The following is a 25,078-nucleotide window of genomic DNA, read 5'->3' as shown; positions in this document are numbered from 1 at the left end:
AAAGATGGATTGTAGGAAAAGGAATGTGTGGGAACACTTCAAGATGAAGGGACAGGAGGTAGGACATCAGAGAATAACTTTCGTTGTACTAGAGGAAGCTTTAGAGGTTAAAATTTGTAGAGGAAGGCAGAGATTGGAATACATCCAGTAAGTAATGGAGGACGTAGATTGCAAGTGCTGCTCGGAGATGAAGAGGTTGGCACAAGAGAGGAATTTCCTGCTTGGCTACCACGTGGCCCCAGCCTTGGCAGCATTTTTTTCCTTCCGTGCTGCATGTCTGTCCTCTTGCTGTTCTTTTTCCCCTCCCTTGGGGAACATGTCTGGGACATTATTGGGAATGTTCTGCATTGTTTCACTGACTTACAGAACAGTCTCACCTTTGTTTTTTCCCTCCCTTTTCCTTTCTTTGTTTCCCTTCTCCACTTGTTCCTCCGCTTCAGCATTTGAGGTTCCCCTTTTTTGTCTTCCTCTCTATGCACTCCTGAAGGCCGGCCCACACATCTGACGTGTAACACATGACTGGGTAACGTGTAATTCCCAGCTCTGGGTCAACAGGTAGGGTTCGCATGTACCCCCTGGTACAGGCAAAGCCCAGGGAGGGTTGATTGCCTGAGCTGCAACCTCTGGTCCCCCTGTCAAGTGTTCGGGAGGTGTGACCTGAGGTATGAACAGTCATCTAAGGCGGGTGTGCCCCCTTGTGAAGGGAGCCCCCAATTGGAAGTAGCGCGCCATTGGAGATGCTGGCAATCGTGGGGATTTTCTTGCAATGAGTTGATAATCTTCCCAGTCAATGTCTACTAAACGTGAACATAATGTGGTTAATTATTTATTATTTAGAAAGGTGTTCCTGCAATTGTCAGCCCTGCAAAATCCTGCTCTTGTTTACAGAGTGGCACTTTGCTTTTGGAGACTACTTCTGATTATCGAGCATAACAACTGCTTGCTGCCTCACTTCTACATGGCTACCCTCTTCGTGTTGAGGCCTGTAGAACTTTAGAGTTCTTCCCATGGTGTAATTTACACCAAGCTGCTCAACTGTCTGAGTCCGAAATCCAATCTTACCTCTCTGATCAGGGTGTCATTGCTGTCCATTGTGTAATGAAAAAGATTCCTCCTTAGTGTCCACCCGCACTCTTTTTCCTCACCTTTGATAGTGGTGCTGCCATCCAAGATTAAAGAAGGCCATGAAATTATCAGTCCAGCTGTACATTCCGAACCCGATGCACTGCTACCAGTGTCCTTGTTTCAACCACACTATAACATCTTGTCGACACCCAGCCAAATGTGTAATATCTGGTAGGGATGCACATAAAGGCGATTGTCCACCTCCTCCTCCCCACTGTACCAACTGCAATGGTGGCTGTGCTGCCTCCTCTCTGGAGTGTCCTGTGTATCTTGATGAGCAGGCTGTCCAAGAGATTTGGGTAAAGGAAAAAGTTGCTAGCAAATTAGTGGCTAGTCACAAACCCTGTGTTCTCCCGTCTGACACTTGTAGTTCTGTTCTTGTTACCCCCTAGCTTCATGAAGGACATGGCCACACAGACATGCGACCTCGAGTTTGGCTCTGAGGTTGTGAAATCGCCTAGTGTCAAGGTATCATCGCCACCATTCCCCCTCCCCCCTCCGTCCAGCTGTGTAACAAACCGTCACTCTCTTGCCTCAAGGGGTAAAGCCACCAACTACATAACTGGTAGGCTGGAAAGAACAGGAGTAGTACTTCTGTGTAGACTTCATCCCTCCCTCCAGCCAAACACCACCCGAGTCTTCCCCTAACCAGAAAGGCTCATAGAAGTCCACCAAAGGCAAGCAGTCTTCTCCTTCGCCAACTCTAAGATCCTCTTCGATGGTGCCGCCACGTGGTACATTAGCTTGGCCAGCCTCCATATCGCCGGTGCACACCATGAACTGTTTTCATTGTTGGACTCCACAGACTGACCGCACAAGCAAGCCGATGCTTCTGTGGACCTCATGGAGCAGGATCCTCCTGCTTCTGTGCCCTGTAGTGGCAACTCCACACGGGCTGTCACTCAGCAGCCTCAGGTGACACACCTACATTTCTTCCTCCTCATGACTGTCCACCAATGGAACGTTCACAGCCTTCGGTCCCACAAAGAGGATTTATGGCTGCTTTTAGCATCCCCTTGTACTCTGCCTTAGGAAACGAAATTGTGCCATCAAGACTGCTTTGAGCTTTCACATTACTTACCAATTAATTTTGACCTTCCCCCTGAGGTTGGCATTCCATCTCATGGGGCCGTCGTGGTTCTCATACTGGATGACATTCATAGTCAACCCATCTCCCTGACTACCCATCTTAAAGCTGCTGCAGTTCGCCTTTTCCTTCCCCACCTGACTCCCTCTGTACCATTTATGTCCCTCTGTCATTCGATGTCACCAGGGCAGACTTCCTTCAGCTTATTGGGCAGCTACCTCCCCCACTTTTGCTACTCGGTAACTTTAATGCGCATCATCTCCTTTGAGGTTCTCCCAGGCTCTGTCAGAGGTGCAGATCTTCTTAACCTCTTCTGCCTTAACACCGGAGCACCCACGTTCCTTTCCAACTCTTCACACACCTATTCCCATTTGGACCAATCCTTTTGCACGGCCCAGCTTGCCCATTGTCTTGAGTGGTCTGTTCTGACACCTAAACGAGTGACCATTTCCCGTGTCCTATCCATTTGCTGACTCCTACCCAATCCATGTGCATGCCCAAATGGCAGCTTATCAAGGCTGACTGGTGGCTTTAGTCCGCCCTGGCGACCTTTGAACAAGATTTTCCAAGTTGTGGTGACCAGATGGAATATCTCGCAAACATTATCCTTACTGTTGCAGAATGTTCCATTCCTAGCTCTTTCTCTTTACCACGTCATGTCCTAGGCCCTTGGTGGACTGAGGCATGCTGTGATCCAATTAGAGCACGGAAACTTGCTCTCCGCAGTTTTAACTGTCACCTTATAATGGAAGACTGCATTCATTATAAACAGATATGCGCAAAGTGTTGTTTCATTCTTCAGGATAGCAAAAGAGCTAGCTGGATTTCATTCATTAGTTCTTTTAACAGCTCCATCCCTTCCTATATCGTGTGGGCCAAACTCGGACAGCTCTCTGGGACCAAGATCCATTCCCCATTTTCCGGCCTGACAGCAGACAATGTTATTGTGGACCCTATTCCGATCTCCAACACCTTGGGCCACCATTTTTGCTGACGTTCCAAGCTCTTCCCACTTTAACCCTGCCTTCCTCCATTAGAAACTAGCGGAGGAGGCTCAGGCGATACCCTTCTCTTCTCCAAATCGTGAGTTCTACAATGCCACCTATACTATGAGGGAGCTAGATCGTGTTCTCAGTTCATCTCGATTCTCCGCCCCACAGCCAGACACCATCCGCATTCAGATGTTGCACCATCTTTCTCTTGTGGGCAAGCACTTTCTGCTTAACACGTACAACCACATCTGGGCAGAGGGCACATTTTGTGTGATGCCACTTTCATACTCATGCCTAAGCCCGTTAAGGACAGAAACCTTCCTTCTAGGTACTGCTCCATCCCTCTTACCAGCTACTAGTCTCGCAATTTACTGACGAATGCACAGTGTGGATTTAGTGTGTGGTGTTCTGCAGTTGACCATCTTGTTATTTTGTCCACCCATCTCATAAGAGTTTCTGTGGCAATCCCAGACTGTGGCAGTGTTTTTGATTTGGAGAAGGCCTACAACAGCTGCTGGAGAACTGGTATCCTCCGTACTCTTTACATGTGGGGCTTCCATGGCTGCCTACCAGTTTCCTTCAGGCATTTTTAAGATAGTTTTCAAGATGCCTGTGGGTTCTGCCTTGTCGGACACCTTTATCCAGGAAAAAGGTGTGCCTAAGGGTTCCGTCCTGAGTGTCTTCCTCTTTGCTATCACCATTAACCCTGTAATGGCCTGTCTCCTGCTGGGCATCTCCGGCTCTCTTTTTGTTGACGATTTTGCCATCTATTGCAGTTTTCCATGGAACTGTCTCACTGAGCAATGTCTTCAGCGATGTCTTGATCATCTTTACTCCTGGAGCATCGACAATGCCTTCAGATTTTCCACCGACAAAACCGTCTGTATGAGTTTCTGGTGATGCAAGTGGTTTCTCCCACTATCTTTACATCTTGAGCCTGTTGCTCTTCCGTTTATTGAAACTACGATATTCCTTGGGCTCATGCTCGATAGGAAATACTCTTGATCCTCCCATGTGTCTTACCAGGCAGCCCACTGTATGCGGTTCCTCAATGGTACTTCCTTAGGTGCCGATTGAACCACCCATCTCCGTTTGTATCGGTTCCTTGTCTATTCGAAACTAGACTATGGGTGCTTTGTTTATGCGTCTGCATACCCATCCCTCTTATGCTGTCTAAACACTAGCCATCATTGTGGCATCCATTTGGCTACGCGCGCCTTTTTACACTAGCCCGATTGAGAGTCTGTAGGCTGAAGCTGCTGAACTACCTCTGTACTACTGCTGTCACTTTCTCCTCTGCATATATGCATGATGAAACTTCCTGGCAGATTAAAACTGTGCACCAGACCGAGACTCACTCGGGACCTGTCCTGAGTTCAAGTCTTGGTCCGGCACACGGTTTTAATCTGCCAGGAAGTTTCATATCAGCGCACACTCCGCTGCACAGTGAAAATCTCATTCTATATGCATGCTCTTTGTCTGCCATGCGTGGCCACCCATCCTGTGCCTCCTCCTTTGATGACTCCTTTGATTATCAGTATGGGGCGCGTCCCTCTTCTGTTACCTCCTGTAGTCTGTTTTCGGCACTTGCTACGACAACTTAACTACACACTACCAGCAACTTTCCTGGTGGGTGTTAACCCTTCACCACCTTGGCCTTGTGAAGTAGCCCGTGTTAACATTGGCCTTCATTCGCTTCCTAAGGATACTACTCCAGCCTCAGTCTATCGCCTTCATTTTCACGACCTTTGCATGGAAAGTTGTGATAATACCTTTGTATATACTGATGACTTTCTGACAGATTGTGGGTCAGGTGTGCTTTCATCATTGGCACCCGTGTCTTTCAATATCTGCGTCTGGTACACTGCTCAGTATTTACAGCTGAGCTCTTCGCCTTATATCAAACTAGTAAATCCGGCGACACAGACTTTTAAATTGTGTCCTCTGCTCAGACTCACTCGGTGCCCTTCAAAGTCCATTTGTGCTGTACACTGCCCATCCCTTAGTGCAGCGGGTCCAGGAAAACTGTCACTTGTCACTCTTGATGGAGCCAGTGTGATGTTTCTATGGGTTCCTGGTCATGTCGGTCTGCCAGGAAACAAGGCTGCTGACACTGCCAAGGCTGTCGTCCTCTTACCTTGGCCTGGGAATACCTATATTCCCTCTGATGATATCTGTGTTGCTGTCTATCAGGAGGTGGTGTCCCTTTGGCATCACCAATGGTCCTCCCGTCACGGGAATAAGCTCTGGCTTATTAAGCATCTCCCAGCGGCTTGGATGACCTCATTTCGGCCCTCCCGCTAGAGGTCATTTCAACTAGACTGCATATTGGGCACTGCCTTTTTACCAATCGTCTTTTGCCAAGTGGCGCTACCCCATCACTTTGTACTCATTGTGCCAAAGTTTTAACTGTCAACCACTTCCTGATGGAATGCCTATTTTTTTAACTGTTTACATTCCCATTTGGGTTTGCCGTCTGATTTATTGGCTGTTTTAGCAAATGACTTGCGGGCTGTCGACCGCTTTTTACTTTTTATCTGCCAAAGCAATATGGCAAAGGCCATTTAATTTTTAATTTTGGACCTCCGTTTCTGTTTGGTGTCTTTTTAGCCCTTTTTCCACATATCTGTTTTTAGTTGTCTTCTATTCTGTCAATTGGGACTGACACACAGTCATTTTCAACTTATCTCTGTCTTCGTGTTCTATAGTTTTCACTTGGGCGCGTATGACCCCAGTTGTTTTTTGTGCCTTAAGGTAAAACAAAACCAAACAGGAGTGGAACTCGTGGTGGGCTGCATCAAACCAGTCAGAAGACTGATGATACAAAAAAAAATTCCACGAAGCATTCTGTTCCATCCTATTTGTTCTTGAAACCCTGGCAGGCACTATGTCACTACTACAGTTATTTATTCTCCAATTTTTTTTTATTGCTTGCTAAGTAATGAAAGAGATGAGACACCAGTTCAAAAAGGAAAACAAGAAAATGTATTTCCAGGTATCTATAATTTAAAGAATTTCTTCATATTTTGTCTTCCACAGCAGTCTGCTATGCAGTGCTGACATGTAGTATAGAATTCTTTTTCTGTAGGTATATGTTTGTTGCTTGATTTTTTCCTTTTTAAGTATAGCATTATAATGTAGTAGTCCATTTCTGAAAAAAAGGGTACTTATTATATTGATTTTGCTTTAAAATTAACAGAAATTTTATTCTAAGTATTAGTATTCTGTATTGCTTAAATCTATTGAATATTTACTGAGAAAGGCACTCAATTTCAGAATGGCGAGCTTAAAGCAGCACACATTGTTATTCAGAGTGATCCTGTGGTTGATGAACAACAAACTCCTACAACACAGGCTAATGGATTGGCAATGCGAGAGATGCCTCAAACATCCTGGACAGAATCTGCTAATATGCCTATTCTTCCTGTTAGGTGTAAGGTAAGTCTTTGTGATATGTAATGGTTGATAAACATAGTTTTCCTCCCTCTTATTTGAGTAGTGGCTAATTTCAACAAGATTGTTAAAGTTTCATTCATTCCTTCCTTCTTGAAATGTGCATCATGTTCTTTTATTGTTTTGAGGTGAAACTGTGTTAAATCTTCATACAACTAAAATTCGAAGGAATCTACAATTATCAGAGGTAATGCTGACCATCGTGAACAAAAGTAAAAGTGATCATGTGCATGTAAAAGCTATGAAACAACTATTTTATTTATTTATCTTTTGCATCCTCATCAATATATGTTTAAACTTGTTAGAGATAATTGCATGTTATCAGCCAAAAATAATTTTTGTACTTGTGGAATTAGTTTTTATGAGAGATATGCAATCATCTCCATAAAGTTGAGTCACCTGTCTGAAAATGATCTAAACCTTTGATGTATGAAAACTTCAGTTACCATCGTCTGAAACCACCACTACCACAATTCAGTCCAGTGATTAGAAAATATGGGAATGATTATTCACTTGCGTCTAGTGATGAGAGTATGAGTAATAAAATTGACATCATAATGTTATCCTCATCTTCTCTCAGCCAAATTTGCTAGATTTACATGCTTACTGCAATAAATCCTTCAAAAGGTGTATGCAGTTCAAATCAGAATGATGAAATATGTTCAGTAAAAATTATTTCCTTGGAATATCTCCAACTTGCAGGACTTGCAAGTAACTTACAAATAAGTCCATGAAAAAGATTATTAGGAATCAGCAAAGTTGTAAAATTTGTTTTAAATTGGTACCATCTGAACTCCTGATTTTCTAGTGCTTCCCATTAGTGTTGCTACATGGGGGGGAAAAAAATTATCTGGTTTGGCCCATTTCTCGTAGCATCTATGTCCACCAGAATTTGCATTTGCAGCAGAAAGTTAGTTCATGAGTTCAAAGGATGAGAAAAATGTTTCATAATTGTTGAGAGTGCAGTTTCAATTATTTTTTCTGTGATTTACTTAAATAACTTTTAGCACATTTGCTGCCATCATTATTCGTGCTCAATTGTCTTCAGTTATTTTTCAGTTTAATAAAACCAAGTAATAATAGTCTAACATTTTGTGAGTATTATTTAAGGATGAGAAATTGAAAATTCAACAGGTTATGGGCCTCCGTTCTAAAACAATCAATCTTCCTCTTTGATGTTAGACACAACCACTGAATTGCTGGTCCTAGAGTTCTTTTTTGGTAACTTAACACTTCAGTTAGCCCTTTTGTGACTAGGGTTTCCACAACAATGCTATGTACCATAGAGTCTGAAATGCTGTAAGGGGGGGGGGGGTGGTATATCTTCATTTTTGCTTTTCCCGACAACTCCATTCAACGTACTCATCATCCAATAGCTTATTTTTCACGAAACTGAGTGTCAAGACTTTCTTTCATTGGCATTTTGATTGCAGTGACCACTACATTGTCTTTTGCAGGTATTTTTGAAAATACGAGGGTCGTTCTGAAAGTAATGCTGCCTATTTTTGTTTATCAAAATTGAACGAGGTACATAAATCACAACAGCGCAACTAAATAGAGCAATATTTCAACTACAGACTGTCATTTTTCTACATGTTCACCACCATTTGTTATGCACTTTAGCCAATGATGAACCAGAGCCTGCATGCCACACTTCTAAAACTCAGAACTAGCTGAGGCTAACCATTTCCTTACAGCTTTGACAGCAGCATCTGCATCTTGAAAATGTTTGTGTCCACCTTTCAGAGGCCCAAAGAGATGGAAGTCTGAAGGCACTAAATTGAGACACTAGTGGATGTGGTAAAGCAGTCCAACCAATTATTGCGATGAGTTGCTTGGTCTCAAAACTGGTGTGTGACCTGGTGTTATAATAATGTTGGTGAAAGTTAGTCGTCTTTTCTGGCCACACCCTGGAAATTCTGGCTTTCAGTGTAATCAGTGTCGTCTTATAGTGTGCTGAATTTATAGTTTCTCCAAGCCCCAGTACATCCAAAAGAACCATGCCTGGCTATTCCAGAAGACTGTGCACATAACTTTGCCTGCATGTAGGTGCGTCTTGAATTTCTTCTTTGATGGAGAATTCGCATGTCACCATTCCATGGACACTTTTGGATTCTAGCACTTAATGGTAACACCGTGTCTCACCTCGGGTGACGATGCTATTCAAAAAATTGTCACCTGCAGCTTAATATTGTTCCAGTGGGTCTTGACAAATTTCCATTCAATGAATTTTTCTTTATCTTCTGTAAGCATCCATGGGATCCATCTAACACAGACTTGGTGGTAACAAAGATATTCCAACATTGTTTGCAAGGCATTACATCTGACGTTCAGCTTTGCAAACAATCCTCTGCTCATTATCTGCTGATCAGCATGAATGAGTTGATAAAGACGCTCTTCATTGCAAGGGATGACAGCTGTGCAGGGTAGACTGGGTCATGGCTTGCCTACACGCCCTTTTCACCACCTTGAAAATGCCGTACCCATTGCCTCTTATTGGTCATGTCTAGTGTATCATCTCCATAAACCTTTAGCAAGTGTCGATGGATTTCAGTCGGCGCAATTTCTTCAGCAGTGAGGAATTCACACATCGCTGTTTTATACATGCATTTATATTGGACTCCATTTTGGAACACTCAACTTCTGGCACCAACAACTGCAGAACAACAGAACCAGCTCCAAATGAGAAGGTTCAAGCATTAGCACTACACTGACATCTGGTGTGAACATCCAAAGCCACCACAGATTAATAGGAGGCATTACTTTTGGAATGACCTTAACAGGAGCATATGATGTCAGTTTTTTAGAGAGTAGCTCCAGTCAAAAGTAAATACCAAATAAATTAATCAGACATAAGAAAGTGATTAACTAGCATATCACTCATTGCACTGAATTTCTTGGTTAACTGTTTTCTTAACAGAAGTTGACTAGTGATTACTTTTCCCTCAAATGTATTGCACAGAGATGTCCATAAATCGAAAGAGGTCATCTTCTTTTTCGCATCTTCCAAGTGACTGTCAGCATTGCATTGTATAAGAAGAGACTTAAATTTCCTGTCTTGTTTAGTCAACTTGGTCGTCTTTCCTTTTGTGACAAACTGCCTCTGTGTCCACAAATTCCACCTTTGTGAGACCATTTGCTTGCACAAATGGTAAAAGTTCCAGTTCCTTGAAGATTTTCCATCCTTAATTTCCAGTTGCCAACATTTTTTCCATTAAATAATGGGATAAGCTATTTTTCCACTTCAGTTGCCATCTCGAAAAAAAACTTTACACGAGCATCCACTCGTGGCCAGGTTTAATTAAAAAGGGAAACAAGTCATTGCGATTGACCAAACGTCATACTGGAATAGCTTGCTAAAATGATTAGACATGAAAGATTGTAACATGGTCAAGACACCTATGAAAGTTAAACTGGAAAAAAAAGGAAGGAAAAAGGATCAATAAGCCATGCTGAGAGTTTATTGGCTGCTTGACAGTGCTGCAATGACAGCAACAGGGCCTGATTTGTATTCTGTGGTAAACTTTTTAAGGACATATCCATCAGAACAACTCTGGGGATGCTTGAGAACGATGTGAAACTACATTGTGGAAGAGGGAATTGAGAAGCTCTTCTGTCCTATCTTGATGCAAACTATAACAAAAAGGAAGATGCAAGATCTACCCCTGATATCTGTTACAGTTGTTTGGAAATATTGTCTGTTAGGCAACGAAGAGACAGACTAATGTTTTGTCTTTTACAGAGGTGGAATATGTAGCTCAGGCAACAACTGCTCTGAGATACGCTGGCTGAAATACTTACTGGATGACATGCAAATTCCACTCCAGCTACCAATTTGTCTATTGTAGGATAATCACTCCTGTATATGGCTATGGAAGAAATGGGAGCATTGTCGGTTGAGGCACATCAACATTAAATATAACTTTGTGTGTCAGCTTCACTGCTGAGCATGTACATTTGAAGGACCAGATTGCAGACATTTTTACTAAAGGCTTACCAGCTCCTAGGTTCATAACTTTGAGAAGCTTGTTGGGTTTATCTTCATTTTTTTTTTTTATTAAATCTAAAATTATTGAATTGAGGGGTTTTGAGTGCAATTTCAATGATTATATCTGTGATTTATGTAAAATAACTTCAAAGATAAAAAGCATGTTTGCTTTATTCTGTGCTCGGTTGTCTTTGGTTATTTTTCTGTATAATATAACCAACTAATAAGTCTTTAATATTTTGTTAGCTTACTTAAGTGTGAGAAGCTGAACATTTAACAAATATTATGCACAGTACAAACATTTTTACTGTCAGAAATATGTTTTGGATAATTTTTGTTATTTGATATTAATAAAGTGAATTTTTTTTGTATTTGGCATTTAGTAGTTTTAAAAATCTATCGCTGCTTTTTGGAACTAATAGCTTTTTTTTGGCTTGTCTCGGAAGCAACAGATTTCAGAAGACAGTTGTAAAGTGGTTGATAGTGTAGTAGTAGTAGTAATAGTAGTTTATATATAAATGCAGTACAGTTGATTCCATTTACTTTACCTCAAAACAGAACACAAGTGCAGAGCTACACAAAAGTAGATTTGGTTCTGGTGGACGTGGGCGCTGCATAAAGCTCGGTGAAGCATGGTACACCCCAAGTGAATTTGAAGCATTATGTGGAAGAGCATCGAGTAAAGACTGGAAGAGGAGCATCAGGTACATCTAGGTTTTTAAAAAAAATTATTACTTCTTGGCCTGGCTAATGTCTTAAAGAACAGTCATTAGTTGTGATCTGAAGGTGATAGCTGACAAGACTTCTTGGTGTTGCTGTTCTTTATCTTGGTGCATGGGTCTCAAAATCATTAAACAGTTAGAAATATAATCTATATTTACATTCACTGGATATATGCTTTAATGCACAGGTGGCATCATGTTGGATTTAATTGCATTTTGTTATAGATTATTGCTTAAGATCTTTAGGTAAGACTAAGAATAATGGTGTCCTCAGAAGCTCCTCATTATGAATTCAGTAGCAGAAAGCAGAATCTCTGCTCAATATTAAAGTGCCATAAACTAATACAGTGATGATTAACAGATTGCTTTTCATATTGGTTAAACATTTTATAAATTTCCTCCTCCTCTAACTTCCATTCTTGCAATGTATAAGAATATTCCTTCCAGGTTTGGTGGTCGAAGCCTGTTGACATTAATTGATGAGGGGATATTAACACCACATGCAACAAGCTGTACCTGTGCAGCATGCTGTGATGATGACAATGCGGTTAGTGTGTTACTGAATGCATGTAAATTTTAATTTTGCATTAACAACATAGTTAATTCTGTGTAGTTGGTTTATTATTATTGAAATTGGTCTTGTAGACAGGACCAGTTCGGTTATTTACACCGTACAAGCGGCGCAAGAGGAAGGATACTGGTAACTGTGATGGAATGGGGCGAAAAATGAAGAGATCATCTTCAAAGGATGGGGATGGTAGTAATGGTGATGACAGTGATACTGGTAAGTATGGAAGAAATAAAATGAGTTTGACACAAAACATTTCGAACTACAGTGTACTCCCAATTATTTGTATGCAGATTATTGGATTTACAGGTTATTCATCCAAAAAAAGCGCATGTCGTGCACACAAGAACTGCACAGAGCCATGCCTGAGCAGGTACAGTTGGCGGCGGCAGCTGCTGCTGCTGCTGCTGCCGCCCGTCTAGTAGACATTGTCCCAAATACATGTTTGAAAATATCTTGATTATTTGTGTGTCTTCTCCCTCACATTATCCCAAATAATTAGGAGTATATTGTATTTAAATACAAAAATGTACTTGTTTGGAATGATCTGTAGCTTTGAAGTAAATTTTTACTACTGCCATTTGTGAGGTACATTGAAGTTAAAATACCACAAATGTTCTCCCCCAGCCCCTTCGAAAAATTATCACAAAGTCTGAAACTTGTCACTTCAAGCACACATGCAACATTTTATGGCTGTTTCTCATGCAATGCTGGAAGGAATGAAAAATGGTATCCATGTCTCACCCATTATCACAATCAATGAAAAGAAATCTAATTTATGATTGCATCACTTGTCAGCATTCATGGCACCCACCTGGAGGACACTGTCTGCATTTTGAAGTCTTCATATAGGATTGCATGCACAGATCTTGCAGGAATGGCAACTGTGGAGGCAATTCATTCCACACTCTCAGCAATCCTCCAAAACAAATTTCTCCACTTGCTCAATTGTGGCAGACTAGCTGTTATACCGATGTGACTTCTTTCCTTGTTTCTTGATCCCAGCTTCTTGAGAACTCTTGTGAAGAGTCATGATAAAAGGTTAATAGTGGCGTTGGACAATCTGTTGTGGATGAATTCATTTCAGACTAATAATCCATCCAGTTAATGTGAAATATCAGTGTATGATAGAAGGGTTCAGATAAACCTTATTACACGTCCACGAGATTTTAATAAATCCACCTGGCACAGTGTACCCTAGAATTGGAAGCTGATCGCTCGGGTTTAGTGCAGTAATGTCCGTTCAGTTATATTGGTATTTGTTACTGGTTGTAATGTGAACTACTGCTTGGCAGTGTTGGTGAGTATTCAAAATCTACTTGCAGTTAATGTTCATTTATCAATAAGAATAGTGTTAATCAGTGAAATGCAGTATCAATGTAGTTACATAGCAGATGGTAATTTAACTTTTGAAACTGCTGGTTTATTGGCATTTCTGGAAAAGAACACTCTTATACTCTCATTCGATCAGCAAATTCCATGTAACAGTTTGTATGTGTAATAGGACTTATTATGTTGCAAATCATTCTGATGAATGAATTGATTTGCATTACAGTGCTGCTAAGCAATGTGATCGACGAGGTGATACTTTTCCTGATTGAAACAGAACCTTGATATTTTGAATAAATTGTCGGTTCATTTTTATAAAAAAAAAATCAGTCTGTCTCTCTAAGTAATTTCAAACTTTGTGCATAAAGTCCAAGTATGTTTGCAATTATTATACGCAATTTAATGGAAAGCTCAATCGCGCTAGCGTGTAACATGTTTCAAATAGAGTGTGCAGGTTTGTTTTTCCTGATAAGCTAAACAACTTTCTGTAGTAACATGTCTATCTCATGTAAAGTCTAAATGAAACTGGATTTCTCTCTATTTGGTTCAAAATCACAAAATGAAATTCGCTGCACAGGTCAGCGAACTGTACACATGCACTTATAGCGCTCTAAGTGGTAACTCGTCCAAGAGTACAAGCTGCACATAAATTCAAACTTTTTACATGCATACAAAAATCAAAACACCTTTATATTAAACAGATAAATTATGGCATGCAATTACTAACAAAACATTTCCTATTCTAAATAAACTTCAAGAAACTGTATTTCATAATCAGTAAAATTTTATCCCGTGAAAGAAACTATTAGTCTGCAAAAACGGATTCAGATTACTGTCAACTCATGTCTGGACGATGATGTCGTGAATTGATACTTGATTGGTATGAATGAAATACCTGTACTCAAAAATACTATCAGTTGAGTAATTCATGGGCTTTTGTGATAAAGTTGGTACCCCTTGCATTGCTACACAGGTACGCAGCTGATATTATCTCGGTTTATTGTCGCACAATGTTCTGCTTTCTTTGAACTCTCACAACCACAAACATGCATTCAACACAATCATGATACCATCCCCAAATCTCGTGCAACTGACAATAAATTTCAGCTGGCATTACACCACACAAATGGAGGGAATGAATGATTGTGCTGTTCTTGCAATGGAAACACAATTTTAAGTATGGTAAAGTCTTTACTCTCACTGTTGCCACTAGAAGTTGTGTGTGCCATACAGGCTGCCATCTCTGCCACATAGTCACAAGTGCATGCATATTTTAAAACAAATTTCATATTTCTGTTTCCAGGGCTGAGAGAAATAATCGGAGGTGTTATAATTTGAATGTACCTCACATATTTCCACTGTTAATCAGTGCAACAGCAACATAAACAAATTCTAGTTTTAATATTAACTCTTTATTTTAAAAATTAAGATAAATGGAACTGTGATTAGATTTTTTGGAAAGTATCATTTAAATGATACTTTAAGAAACAGTTAAATGTAATTGTAATTGTGTGTGTGTGTGTGTGTGTGTGTGTGTGTGTGTGTGTACTAGGTTTGAAATTTTGTTTGAATGCAAAGTATAAAAGTAAAGCTGTCATCAACCAAAAGGTTGTTTAGAATATCACAGTGCTTTACTGGGCATAGTCGTGGTGGTGGTGTATTCCACTGCCTTCCTCAAACTGTGTCACTGACTCATCCAGGCAGTTATAGGTGAATGTATGGTTCCACATGCACTCAAAACCACAGTGCCGCTCATTGTTTCACTATAACAAATGTTGCTAGTAATGAGAGGTAAGTGACAGATGAAAATATCAGCAGCAACTGGGAACTGAACTGATGATTTTTCTTATTTGTAGTCCCACACTTCAGCACTGAACCACAAAGATATACATTGTATAAATTAATAAGTGTATGTGCTGTCAACCTTGACAAATATTTGAATGCTCTAATAGAGCGAGCACCCCCCTTCCTCCACATGCACACACTAATTTAGTGGAAAGTAATTTATGAAATAGATAATGAAATAACTGTCAGTTAGATGATAGGTGGGAAAAGTTACATTCATTTAAATAATGCGTAATGAGAGTAATCACAAAGTGTGTGCTAATGTTAGTGGAATTATTGCACCATAAAAGTATAAAATAGTACTCATTTATAATCAAAAACCTCTCTAATTATGTTGACTTGTAGACATGGTGTATGTGTCTTACAGAAGTTTTATTGCTGGCTTAAAGAAATAGGACAAACTTGGATGTGAATAGCTGAATATTTAATTTATGGAACAGGCTGAAAAACTGACAAAATTATTACTTAGTAGCCACTACTTCTAAAAGTTTTTTATTTATATTTATGGATTGAATATCTGTGCTAACTTCATGAATTTGTAGTAACATTGCAGCTATTATTGCAGTCTGTTGCTTAGTTTATCTTCATAAATATCAGTGTAACTCCATGATCAGACCCAATGGACCACGCAGTACTGACTGGCTGCCTAGTCATTTGCTACAAAGTAGCATTATGTGGTGTGGAGAGGCTTGGTGTCAGCAGTCAGCTCTTGCTGCCACTGGCAGCTTTCCGACATTGGAGCCACTAGTTCTCATTATTCAAGTAGTTCATCAGGCTAGTAGCACCCCATTCCTATCTTCCCACAAAGGAAAATTCCCTGGTGGTTCTAGAAACTGAACCCGGGTCTCCCACGTGGAAGTGTAATACACCAATGGCTCACCTGCAGGGGTGGACGAAGTATCCATCTACTTTTAAGACTAAGCAGCAAGCAGTAGCAACAAAGCAAGAGGGTGAGTGCCAACACTAAAAATCCAAAGGTTTTGGGTTTGATCCCCTAGAAATTTTTCATTAATCACATCTATCACCTCTGCACATAATTTGATAAAATAAAAAATACCAAGTTGCATTTTGATTTGGAGCTCACATTAAACAGGCTATGCTGGTCAGCTCAGATTTCAGCAGGAGGTGAAGACATACCGCCCGAAATAGGACCAAGTTTAATAAGGCAGTGTGAGTTTAGAATCAAACTCCATCTTCAGAGCTGCTCTAGTGGCGCAACTTTTTGTTGCAATAAAGGTAGTTGCTAAATTTCAAAACGTAACCTCCTGATTCTGGAAATCTTACTCTGCTGATACTAAATACTGGCGGGCCAGACAACCTCTAGATAATTTTAATTATGTTACTGAAATTCCTGAAAGTTTCTCCACCTGCAGTTAGTCTGCATCCAGAAGATTCTGCTGTGTAGTAGATTTGTAGAACATAACTAGATTAATACTTTTGGATGCATTGGAAATGTTAATCCTTGGTTTCATATTATGCTAAAGCCCACTTCTTGCGGCCTCCCTAATTTTGCTCTTATTCTCCTCACCCAATAAATCAATGTATATTACAGACTCGATCATTGTTTTTCAGGTGGTGGAGATTGTAAGTCGGAGCAAGCTTGGAATAATACAGATTCATTTGTTCAAAGTAGACTTGGAGAAGGCATGGTTAGTTCTCCTTCACCAACTCATTCTATTGGCGATGTCTCGGAGATGCAGCAAGGAACTGTATCATCAGTTAATGAAGGCTTGAAGAGGTTAGAAGAGGTTAGTGCTATGTATCGGATTAAAGTTAAAATATGTTAACAATTTGTGTGTGATGTTTACTTATTTTTGTACTGAATGTTCCAAGCGAGGTGGAACAGTGAAAAGTCATAGGAAAAGCATATCTGAGCATAATGTTTCAAATCCAACCATCCAGTTTGTTTTACCATGGATTCTATGAATTATTTAAGGCAAAAATAATGGGATAGTTCCTTTAGAATGGAATTGTGTAATTTTGAAGCTTATTGAGGGTCTCTTCACATGTTTTTGAAATATGCGCAATGTCATTTCCATTTCTGTCAGTCCCTGTCCATCAACTGCAACATTAAATTTTGCCTGCAGGACATCTCACTTTTTAGTAGTATACAAAGTGTTGCAGATAATGTTCTTTTCTCTGTAATATACAAAATAACAAGGGGAAACAATATTGTCTTAATTAACTGTAATAAACATCTCTTCCTGCAGAGTTATGAATATAATTTATTTAGTTATTTTCCACATAGTGACAGCAACAAGCTATAATTTTTAAATAGAACACAATTTTTGTCATGTAGCTGATATATTTAAACCAACTGCGCATAAATAAATTGTAATCAAATTTCTACAAAGTTTACTTCAGGAACTAGAAATGTTGAGACTGGGGAATGAACCAATGTTGCGTTCAATGTTCTGGTGGCAAAATGTGCACGTAAGTGATGTGTCCAAACTAGTACTAATTTTCATTAATGCACCTTCTAAACAGCATGCAAATGAGACATAAGGTTGTTGGTATCATGGAGTGCAGAACTTAACTGATGTTCTGTTTGAAGTCACCTGGGTTGCGGGTTTGGTGACATAAACATGATTCTTTAGGCATTCCTATAAAAAGTAATCTTTCTTTACACATTCCTATAAAAAGTAATCTATTTACATTAAATTGGGTAACTGAGCTGTTCCTGAGGATTGCCAAAGTCTTAACCACCTTTCAGGGAATCTATTGCTTGTCTTGTACAACATTACACGCAGAACAGGCTGGATGATAATAGTGTTGCATCCACATATGGTGTCTATTGCCTTGGAAGACATTATCAGGGATAGCACTTAAAATTGTCAACATTAAAACCTCAATATGTCTTATTTGTCACAGTACTGGCCACAATTTAATCTCAAAGGATTCTGAAATACCCAGCTAAAATTATCTGTGGTTCAATAGTGCATATTATGATGGTTCACTGCATCATAATTTGTGATGTGGTATTGTCAGAGAACATAACATATTGTAAGGCACCAGGAGTTAAAATATCAAATTTGATGAAAGTAACTGATCGAAATTGTTCCCTTGCAGCTCTTGTCAGCCAGCAACTTTTCATAAGCTGGAATTGTTGGAGGTATTAAAATTCCTGTCTTCCCATAAAGTTTTTACATACTACAGCTCCCTTTAATAGCATGGAACTTATTTCCCGTAATCTTAACACATGTCCTATTGTGTTGTCCCTTCTTGTCCCTGTTTCCAAAATCTTCCATTCTTCACTAATTCTGCAGAGACCACTTCATTCCTTACCGTATCAGTCCTCTTAATTTAAACATCCCTATATAGCACCACATCTCAAATGCTCCAATTCTCTTATCTTCCAGTTTTCTCTCACTCCACGATTCACAACCACACAGTAATGGGCTCCAAACATACATTCTTAGAAATTTCTTTTTCAAATTAAACTCTGTTAGTAAACTTAATTTGTCCAGAAATGCCCTCCTTGCCTCTGCTAGTCAGCTTTTTATGTCCCCTTTGCTTCATCTGCCTTGTTATTTTGCTTCCAAGGTAGCAGAATTCCTTAACTTTATGCTCCAAATTTTTATGTTAAGTTTACCACTAATCTCATTTCTACTACAAGTCTTTGTTTTCACCTTTCCTCGGTGCATTCTGTCCATAGTCTGTACTCATTATGCTGTTCTCTCCATTCAACAGATCCCATTATTTTTCACTTTCACTGAAAGTTGCGGTGTCACTAGAGAATCTTATTTGGCTGTGTCATGTTGTAACCAGTATAAAGTCCAAATCTAAGAGCAGTGCTTTGAGTGAAGTGGAACACATGGCACTGAAAGCAGATGGAGAGGGCTGTTTCTGTACAAAAATGGAATATTGCAGAATACACAGTCGTGAAATTTTGAGAACCTTCCAGATGAGATAAATACTAAATAGCAAATGATTGCTGATGGTCAGTGTTGACTGGTGACCTTAAGCACACCAGCCCAAGCCATGTCAAACTGCATGTGCACACATACACAGCCTGTGGCATTGCTCCCTCTTCTGGGGAAAAGTGACACGCTGTTTCAGAATTTCTCAATGGAGCTGACTACAGCACCTCGGATGTAGATCTTGTCAATGGTTCCACATATAGCAGCATTGGCAGCTCCTCACATTCTGTTTGAGCATCAAAGGTAGCCCCCATCCATCAAAACTTCACCATTGTTGATTGAGTCTTTGTTTCCTTGAACAAGAAGTCTCAATCAATCTGCACCTCGGAGTGTAGTAGGGCTTCGTGTGGAAAACATGGATGAAATCTCTGAGCTTTGGTCTTCTTGGTGAATGGTAATAATTGTAGACTTGGTTTGCAATTTCAGAGACATGCCAAAGGAAAAGATGTGCCCCAAAGTAACACTTTAGTAGTTTTTTCTGACAGTCCCATGTTCCTCATAAGCACAAAAATCTGTAGCAGGTGTCCTGGGCTGTATCGCGGGGCAGTTTGGCATTCTAGTGGTCTAGGTCCTTCTCTGGGTCCTGTAGGGTCTGTATATGAGCCAGCTGTCTTGCTTCTTCAGTCCTGATGAGGAGGTCTTTCATGTAGTCATCCTGTGTATCGTCTGGTTGAAACAGGAACAGTTTATCCTTTGTTTTGGCTTTGCAGCTATAGAGCAGAAATAATGGTATAAATCTCAGTGTCTTGCTCAGTTGTTACATGTAAATGTCATGAACTGGCAGTATTGTATCCCAGTCTCTCTGTCAACGTCATTTTAAAGATAGAGTATACCTGTCAACATATTAGTGTTCAATGAGGCCATTCATCCTGCAGCATCTTTCTCTGCTTCCTACCAAATAATCTATTGTTCAGCTGTCAACATCCCATATAAGTGCTGGTTGATAGGTGGATAATCTGCAGTGTTGATATTGTGTTCTATCATGATTTGAAAGTATCCAAAAATTGTAGCAAAATGGGTAACGCTCGCCAAACATTCATCTCTTGGGTCAGATGCAGTTAGTAGCTTCCTCCTCTACATTTTGTGTAGTGGTAGTGAAGCACAATTATTTGTCAATGGAATTAACTGCCGTCTCTGGACTTGGTCGGCTGCCCCTAATGCACATACCTTTAGGGATAAGCTTTGACTGCACCTGACAGTTTGTAATCAGATGTGCTCCTTGACCACCTAAAATGCTTAGGACAGTATTATGAAAAGGACAGATTGCTACTCACCATAGGGGACATACCAAACTGCAGCCAAGCAAAACAGAACTCTCCCAATCTGGCAGTCTTTCTGTTGTCCTGTGGCTCAGCATCTCCTCTGTATGGCGGGTAGCAACCTGTGCTTTTCATCTTATTGGTGTTATTCCATCTTTGATTTTTCCATTGTTTAAAATGCTTAAGATTGTCGCTGGCATATCTGCGTTTCCACCCCCCACCCCCACCCCCACCCCTCCCCACCCCGCATAGCTTTTGTCAAATGCAAAAAGTTCACTTCAGCTGGACATCTTGATTTATGATTGAATCTCATCTCATTGATGAGACGGCAGGATAACAATAACTGCTCGGAGCAATTTTTATTGTGTGTTCCAGTTGGAATAGACTTGTTAATCCGGAGCTCTGATCTTCCATAGTCTTGTTGCTTGTGATGCGTGCTAAGTCCCATCTGAGAGTATTATTAAGTACATTAAGTACAAATTCAAAGGTATGTGTTCTGTCATGAGTAGCATATTTTTGCACACATGTTCTTGTGAGTTGGAGGTATTTCAGAGTTTAAACTTTCAGCACTCTCACCTTGATATTGCAGAAAGTAGTCTTTATTTTTTAGCTGGTAATCAGCATTTGGAATTACAGAAAATGAAGCTGCTAAATGACTAGTGCCCAGACATGGCTGTCGATGAGATTTGCTGATATTTTGGTGACTGTCATTTATGGAGGACTTCAATCTGCATTGGGCTCACCTCTGTAGATGGTCACTTCACTTAGTTTTCATGAAGTCAATGGCTAGGCAAGTGTCGGGTACCTCTATGTGACAACAAGAACAGCCACAGCTTATTGGAACACCTCATCCTGGGTGCATTGTTGGGTTTTGTCCCACAGGTCAGCTATAACAGTCTGCAGTTGACTGGCACGAATAAAACTGTTGTGACAGTTGACATCTGGTGGTGTTAAAAGCTTGCCTTCTTTCTCTTTAGTAGTGTGCAAAGTGTCCAGGATTGGAAACATGTTGGCATTTTGTCCTCTCTCCTCCAAATGTCTGTTCTTCTGTGGACTGTTATACTTAATGGAGTAGTGGGTAGTACTTGCTTTGGTCAGGTGCTGGGCTGTAGTTTCATAGCTTTGGCAGAAGTCTGAGCTGACAGTCCATTCTTTCTGGGACACTGACAGTTGGTGAAGATTGATTCTAAAGATACGCATCTTCAACAGTATCTTACCTCCTAGTGTATAAGGTCAACATTCATTGTTGCTATCTTGTGATTACTCAGTCAGATAGTTATGGTTGCTGTGAAATACTCTCATTATCTGGAGTATGATGTCTTCCACAGCTGCCATAGGGAAGACATTCAGGAGTTAGTCGTACATCTTTTGTCAGAGTCTCTTCCGTTGCATTTCCTCGTTGCACTGGCAGAGGTGATGGATTCCTGTTATTGTGACATATATTACAAGAAGAGCTTGGTACAATTCTTTTGCACATCTTCCATGGAGTGGGAGAGTTTGTCAGCTTCTGTCATATTCGCATTCACGGTGCAGCATAGAATAAAATCATGTAGTAGGAATGTATTGTTTCCCATGACATTGGGCCTTCTTCAGTGGGTTTTTCTGCTAAGTGGACTTCCTTTTGTGGTTGCCAAATGTTTTCTCGAGTTCAGCCTGGAATTTGTCCTGGTTGTCAAGCTTATCTTTGTTATGTAACCACTGCTGGGCTGTGCCATCAGAGTAAAAGGATGGATTTGTCACACACAGAATTTCAACACACCTATTGCACTTGGTGATTTGAATGTGTTCAGCCATTTTGTGAATCCTGACCATTTCCAGAAAACACTGATGGGTGCCTCATGTGCAGCTGACTTACCATTGTTTTGGAATCCATAAGTATTGTGCCTACACATATCTTAGGAATGCTGAACTGTTTGTATTTATGTTCCTGTAGGTAATAACTTTTACATTATGTAATTATAGCCCCACTGGTGTTTTGAAGTATCTGATATCTCCACCAAACAATTGCACTATCATAACACTACTAGTCCAGATCCAAAGGTAGGGTCGTCAGTGAAGTAAAAGTTAGCACTGAAAGCATACGGATTACAAACCCCACTGTACAGCCATAATAGAACTGAATTTCTTAATAGACAGCACTGCTACTTGTACAAACATCAAATATTCCAGAATGTGGAAATCACAAACAAAAGAAATTTTGAGACCCTTCCAGAAATGAAATACTGGATAACAAATAATTGCTGGCTGTATGGTTTGGATTGGCTACCTGTAACAGGCCAGCTAGTGACATTAACTGCTATGCCACACTGCATGAATCAAAATTCACAGCAGTATCCTTTTATCCTGTATTTTAATCCCACTCCTGAAACTTTCCCTTATTTCAGTCATTCCTTCTTTGAACCATAGGGGTGAAAGACTATTTCCCTATCTTACTCATTTTGATTCAAACATTTCGTTCTTAATCTTTGAATATTGTTGTTTCCTCATGGTTATTGTACATATTGCACATTACCCATCTTTCCCTGTAGTTTACTTGTATTTTTCTTATCATGTGGTAGCCAGTTTCATGAATATGTAAGGCTGCAGCTGACTTCCCGAAGTTGTTAAAGCCAATTTGTCAGTTTTCTTTGTACATTAACTTAGGTCTTTTAAGTATTCAGCCTATGTAGTTCACAGTGCAAGTATTACATTGAATTTTGTTGACACCAGTCCTCTTGTACTTATGAACTTCATGTTGTAAATTGTTCCTTAGCTTAAAATTGCAGCAGATTGTTGGCTTAAATATGGCACTGACTTTAAAAGATTTAAAATACTAGTCTCTTTTTGAGAAAGATGACAGAAGTATGGGATTGTCACTCTTAGCATTGTGCATGGCAGTTGCCTTGAAATTCATATAATTTCCTTGCAACTTAACAATATTGTGAAAGAAAAGTTGCCACTTACCATATAGCAGAGACACTGAGTCGCAGAGAGGCACAACAAAAGACTGTCACAAATATAGCTTTCAGCCAGACAGACTGTGGCCAAAAAAAACAAGTGGACCACCCTGTAGCTGAACACGCTGCCAGACATGATACCCCTCATCTCAATGACTGCTTCACAGCCTGTGCCATATGGATCCTTCCCACCACCACCAGCTTTTCTGAATTGTGCAGGTGGGAACTTTCCCTGCAATACATCCTATGTTCCCATAACCCTCCGGGACTTAGTCACTGTCCTCACCCATCCAGCCCCTTCCCTGTTCCCATTCCAGCACTACACAGCAGTCATTTCACCGCCACATCCAGTATTTCAATAATTCACCCCCCTCCCCCCGCTACTTACCCCCTCCCCCCTCCGCATCTTCTCTCCTACCCTCCGTCTAAACTGCAATGCTTCACTGTCCACCACTCCCACCATACTATCCCTCCCCCTCTTTGCCCCAGCCTCCTCCTTACCGCCACCCATCATGCACTGGTGCTGCTGATAGCAGTGTAGTGTCAGCTCTCAGACTGCAGACTTGTGTGCAAGTTGCACTTGTGTGTGTGTGTGTGTGTGTGTGTGTGTGTGTGTGTGTGTGTGTGTGTGTACTGCTGACAAAGGCCTTGATGGCCAAAAGCTATGATTGTGTGAATCTTTTTATTGTTCCTATCACGGCTCAGCAACTTTCCTTCTCTCGTATTGTTACATGATGTAATCTAACCATAATCCCTCATGGTGTCTAATATTTTCACTAGTATACCTACTCCTCCAGATAATTTTGACTGCTGTATTAGCTATCAGTAGCCAATATTTCTTACAGAACTAGATTACCCCTCCTTTCACATTCCTACTACTGGCCCCATAGTCTCTGGCAACTTTGTCTGCTATTCGTTGCCCTGCTACAGCAATTCCAGTCACTCAGAATTTAGATTTGCATTCACTTTATATGAGGGGTGTGAGAAAAATGACTGATTTTTTTCTATCTGCCAAAGTTTTTATTTTTTCAAACAGTATTGTTCCCTTCAAAGTAGTTCCCTTAGACAGCTGTAAACTGGTGGAGATGTTATTCAGTCTTAGTAACAGAATTTGAAGGCTTCAACTAGTAGAGCAGGTAACATCTCAAACATTCTTTTGGATGTTATCCAGTCTCAAGATGATGCCTTTCAACATTTTTCAAATTTCAGAAAAGAAGTTAAGGAATCAGATCAGGTGAATAGTGTTCAGAGGTCAAAAACTCTGTGATGGAAGTAGTCGTGACATGAGGTGTTGTCATGAGGCAGCATCCATTTGACTGCAGTGTCTGGTCTCACTCAGTTCATCCTTTCCTTGAGCCTTTCAAGAACATCTTTGTAGAAGGTCATTCTGATTTCGCAAGAGCATGCACACTTTTGACTTTGTCAGCTTTTGAAGTTGAAGGGCTCCCTGAGCAAGGTTAATCTTGAGTTGTTCTTGGCCTTCCAGAAATGATTTGCACCAGTGAAAAACTTGGGTTTTTGGTAAGGAATTTTCCTCATAGGCCTGTTTAAGCTTTCCAAAAATCACCCTCACAGATTCCCCAAGTTCAAATTGCATAATGTTGCTCTAAATTCTGCTGTTCTATTTTCATAATGCACAACAAAAACACAACTTCACTGATGGCACTCCCAAAAATCTTTTGATGGCTGTATGAAGCTGAAACTGTGTATGTCTGGAAGGGATGAACACACTGATCTAAACAAGTAGCAACAACACAGTGTTGCCAGATTGTTTGCAGTGCAGTCTCATTAATTTTCTTATACACCTTGTATACTGAATTGTGTGTTAAATATCATCATACTTTCTCCATCTTT

The 25,078-nt window shown here is 40.4% G+C and overlaps 1 protein-coding gene across 2 annotated transcripts in view; it reads left to right on the top strand.

Moving 5' to 3' along the window:
- LOC126091938 (deformed epidermal autoregulatory factor 1) overlaps nt 1–25,078 on the top strand; it is a 48,362-nt gene that overhangs the window by 4,250 nt on the left and 19,034 nt on the right. For both annotated transcript variants that reach the window (XM_049907273.1, XM_049907264.1), the window contains exons 3-7: nt 6,481–6,642; nt 11,204–11,349; nt 11,815–11,914; nt 12,013–12,151; nt 16,682–16,857. In XM_049907273.1, the coding sequence (XP_049763230.1) occupies nt 6,481–6,642; nt 11,204–11,349; nt 11,815–11,914; nt 12,013–12,151; nt 16,682–16,857 (723 nt within the window). The remainder of the gene's footprint in view (nt 1–6,480; nt 6,643–11,203; nt 11,350–11,814; nt 11,915–12,012; nt 12,152–16,681; nt 16,858–25,078) is intronic.

The sequence above is a fragment of the Schistocerca cancellata genome, chromosome 1, assembly GCF_023864275.1.
Source record: "Schistocerca cancellata isolate TAMUIC-IGC-003103 chromosome 1, iqSchCanc2.1, whole genome shotgun sequence".
Classification (NCBI taxonomy): domain Eukaryota; kingdom Metazoa; phylum Arthropoda; class Insecta; order Orthoptera; family Acrididae; genus Schistocerca; species Schistocerca cancellata.
This window is presented reverse-complemented; position numbering and strand designations above follow the sequence as displayed.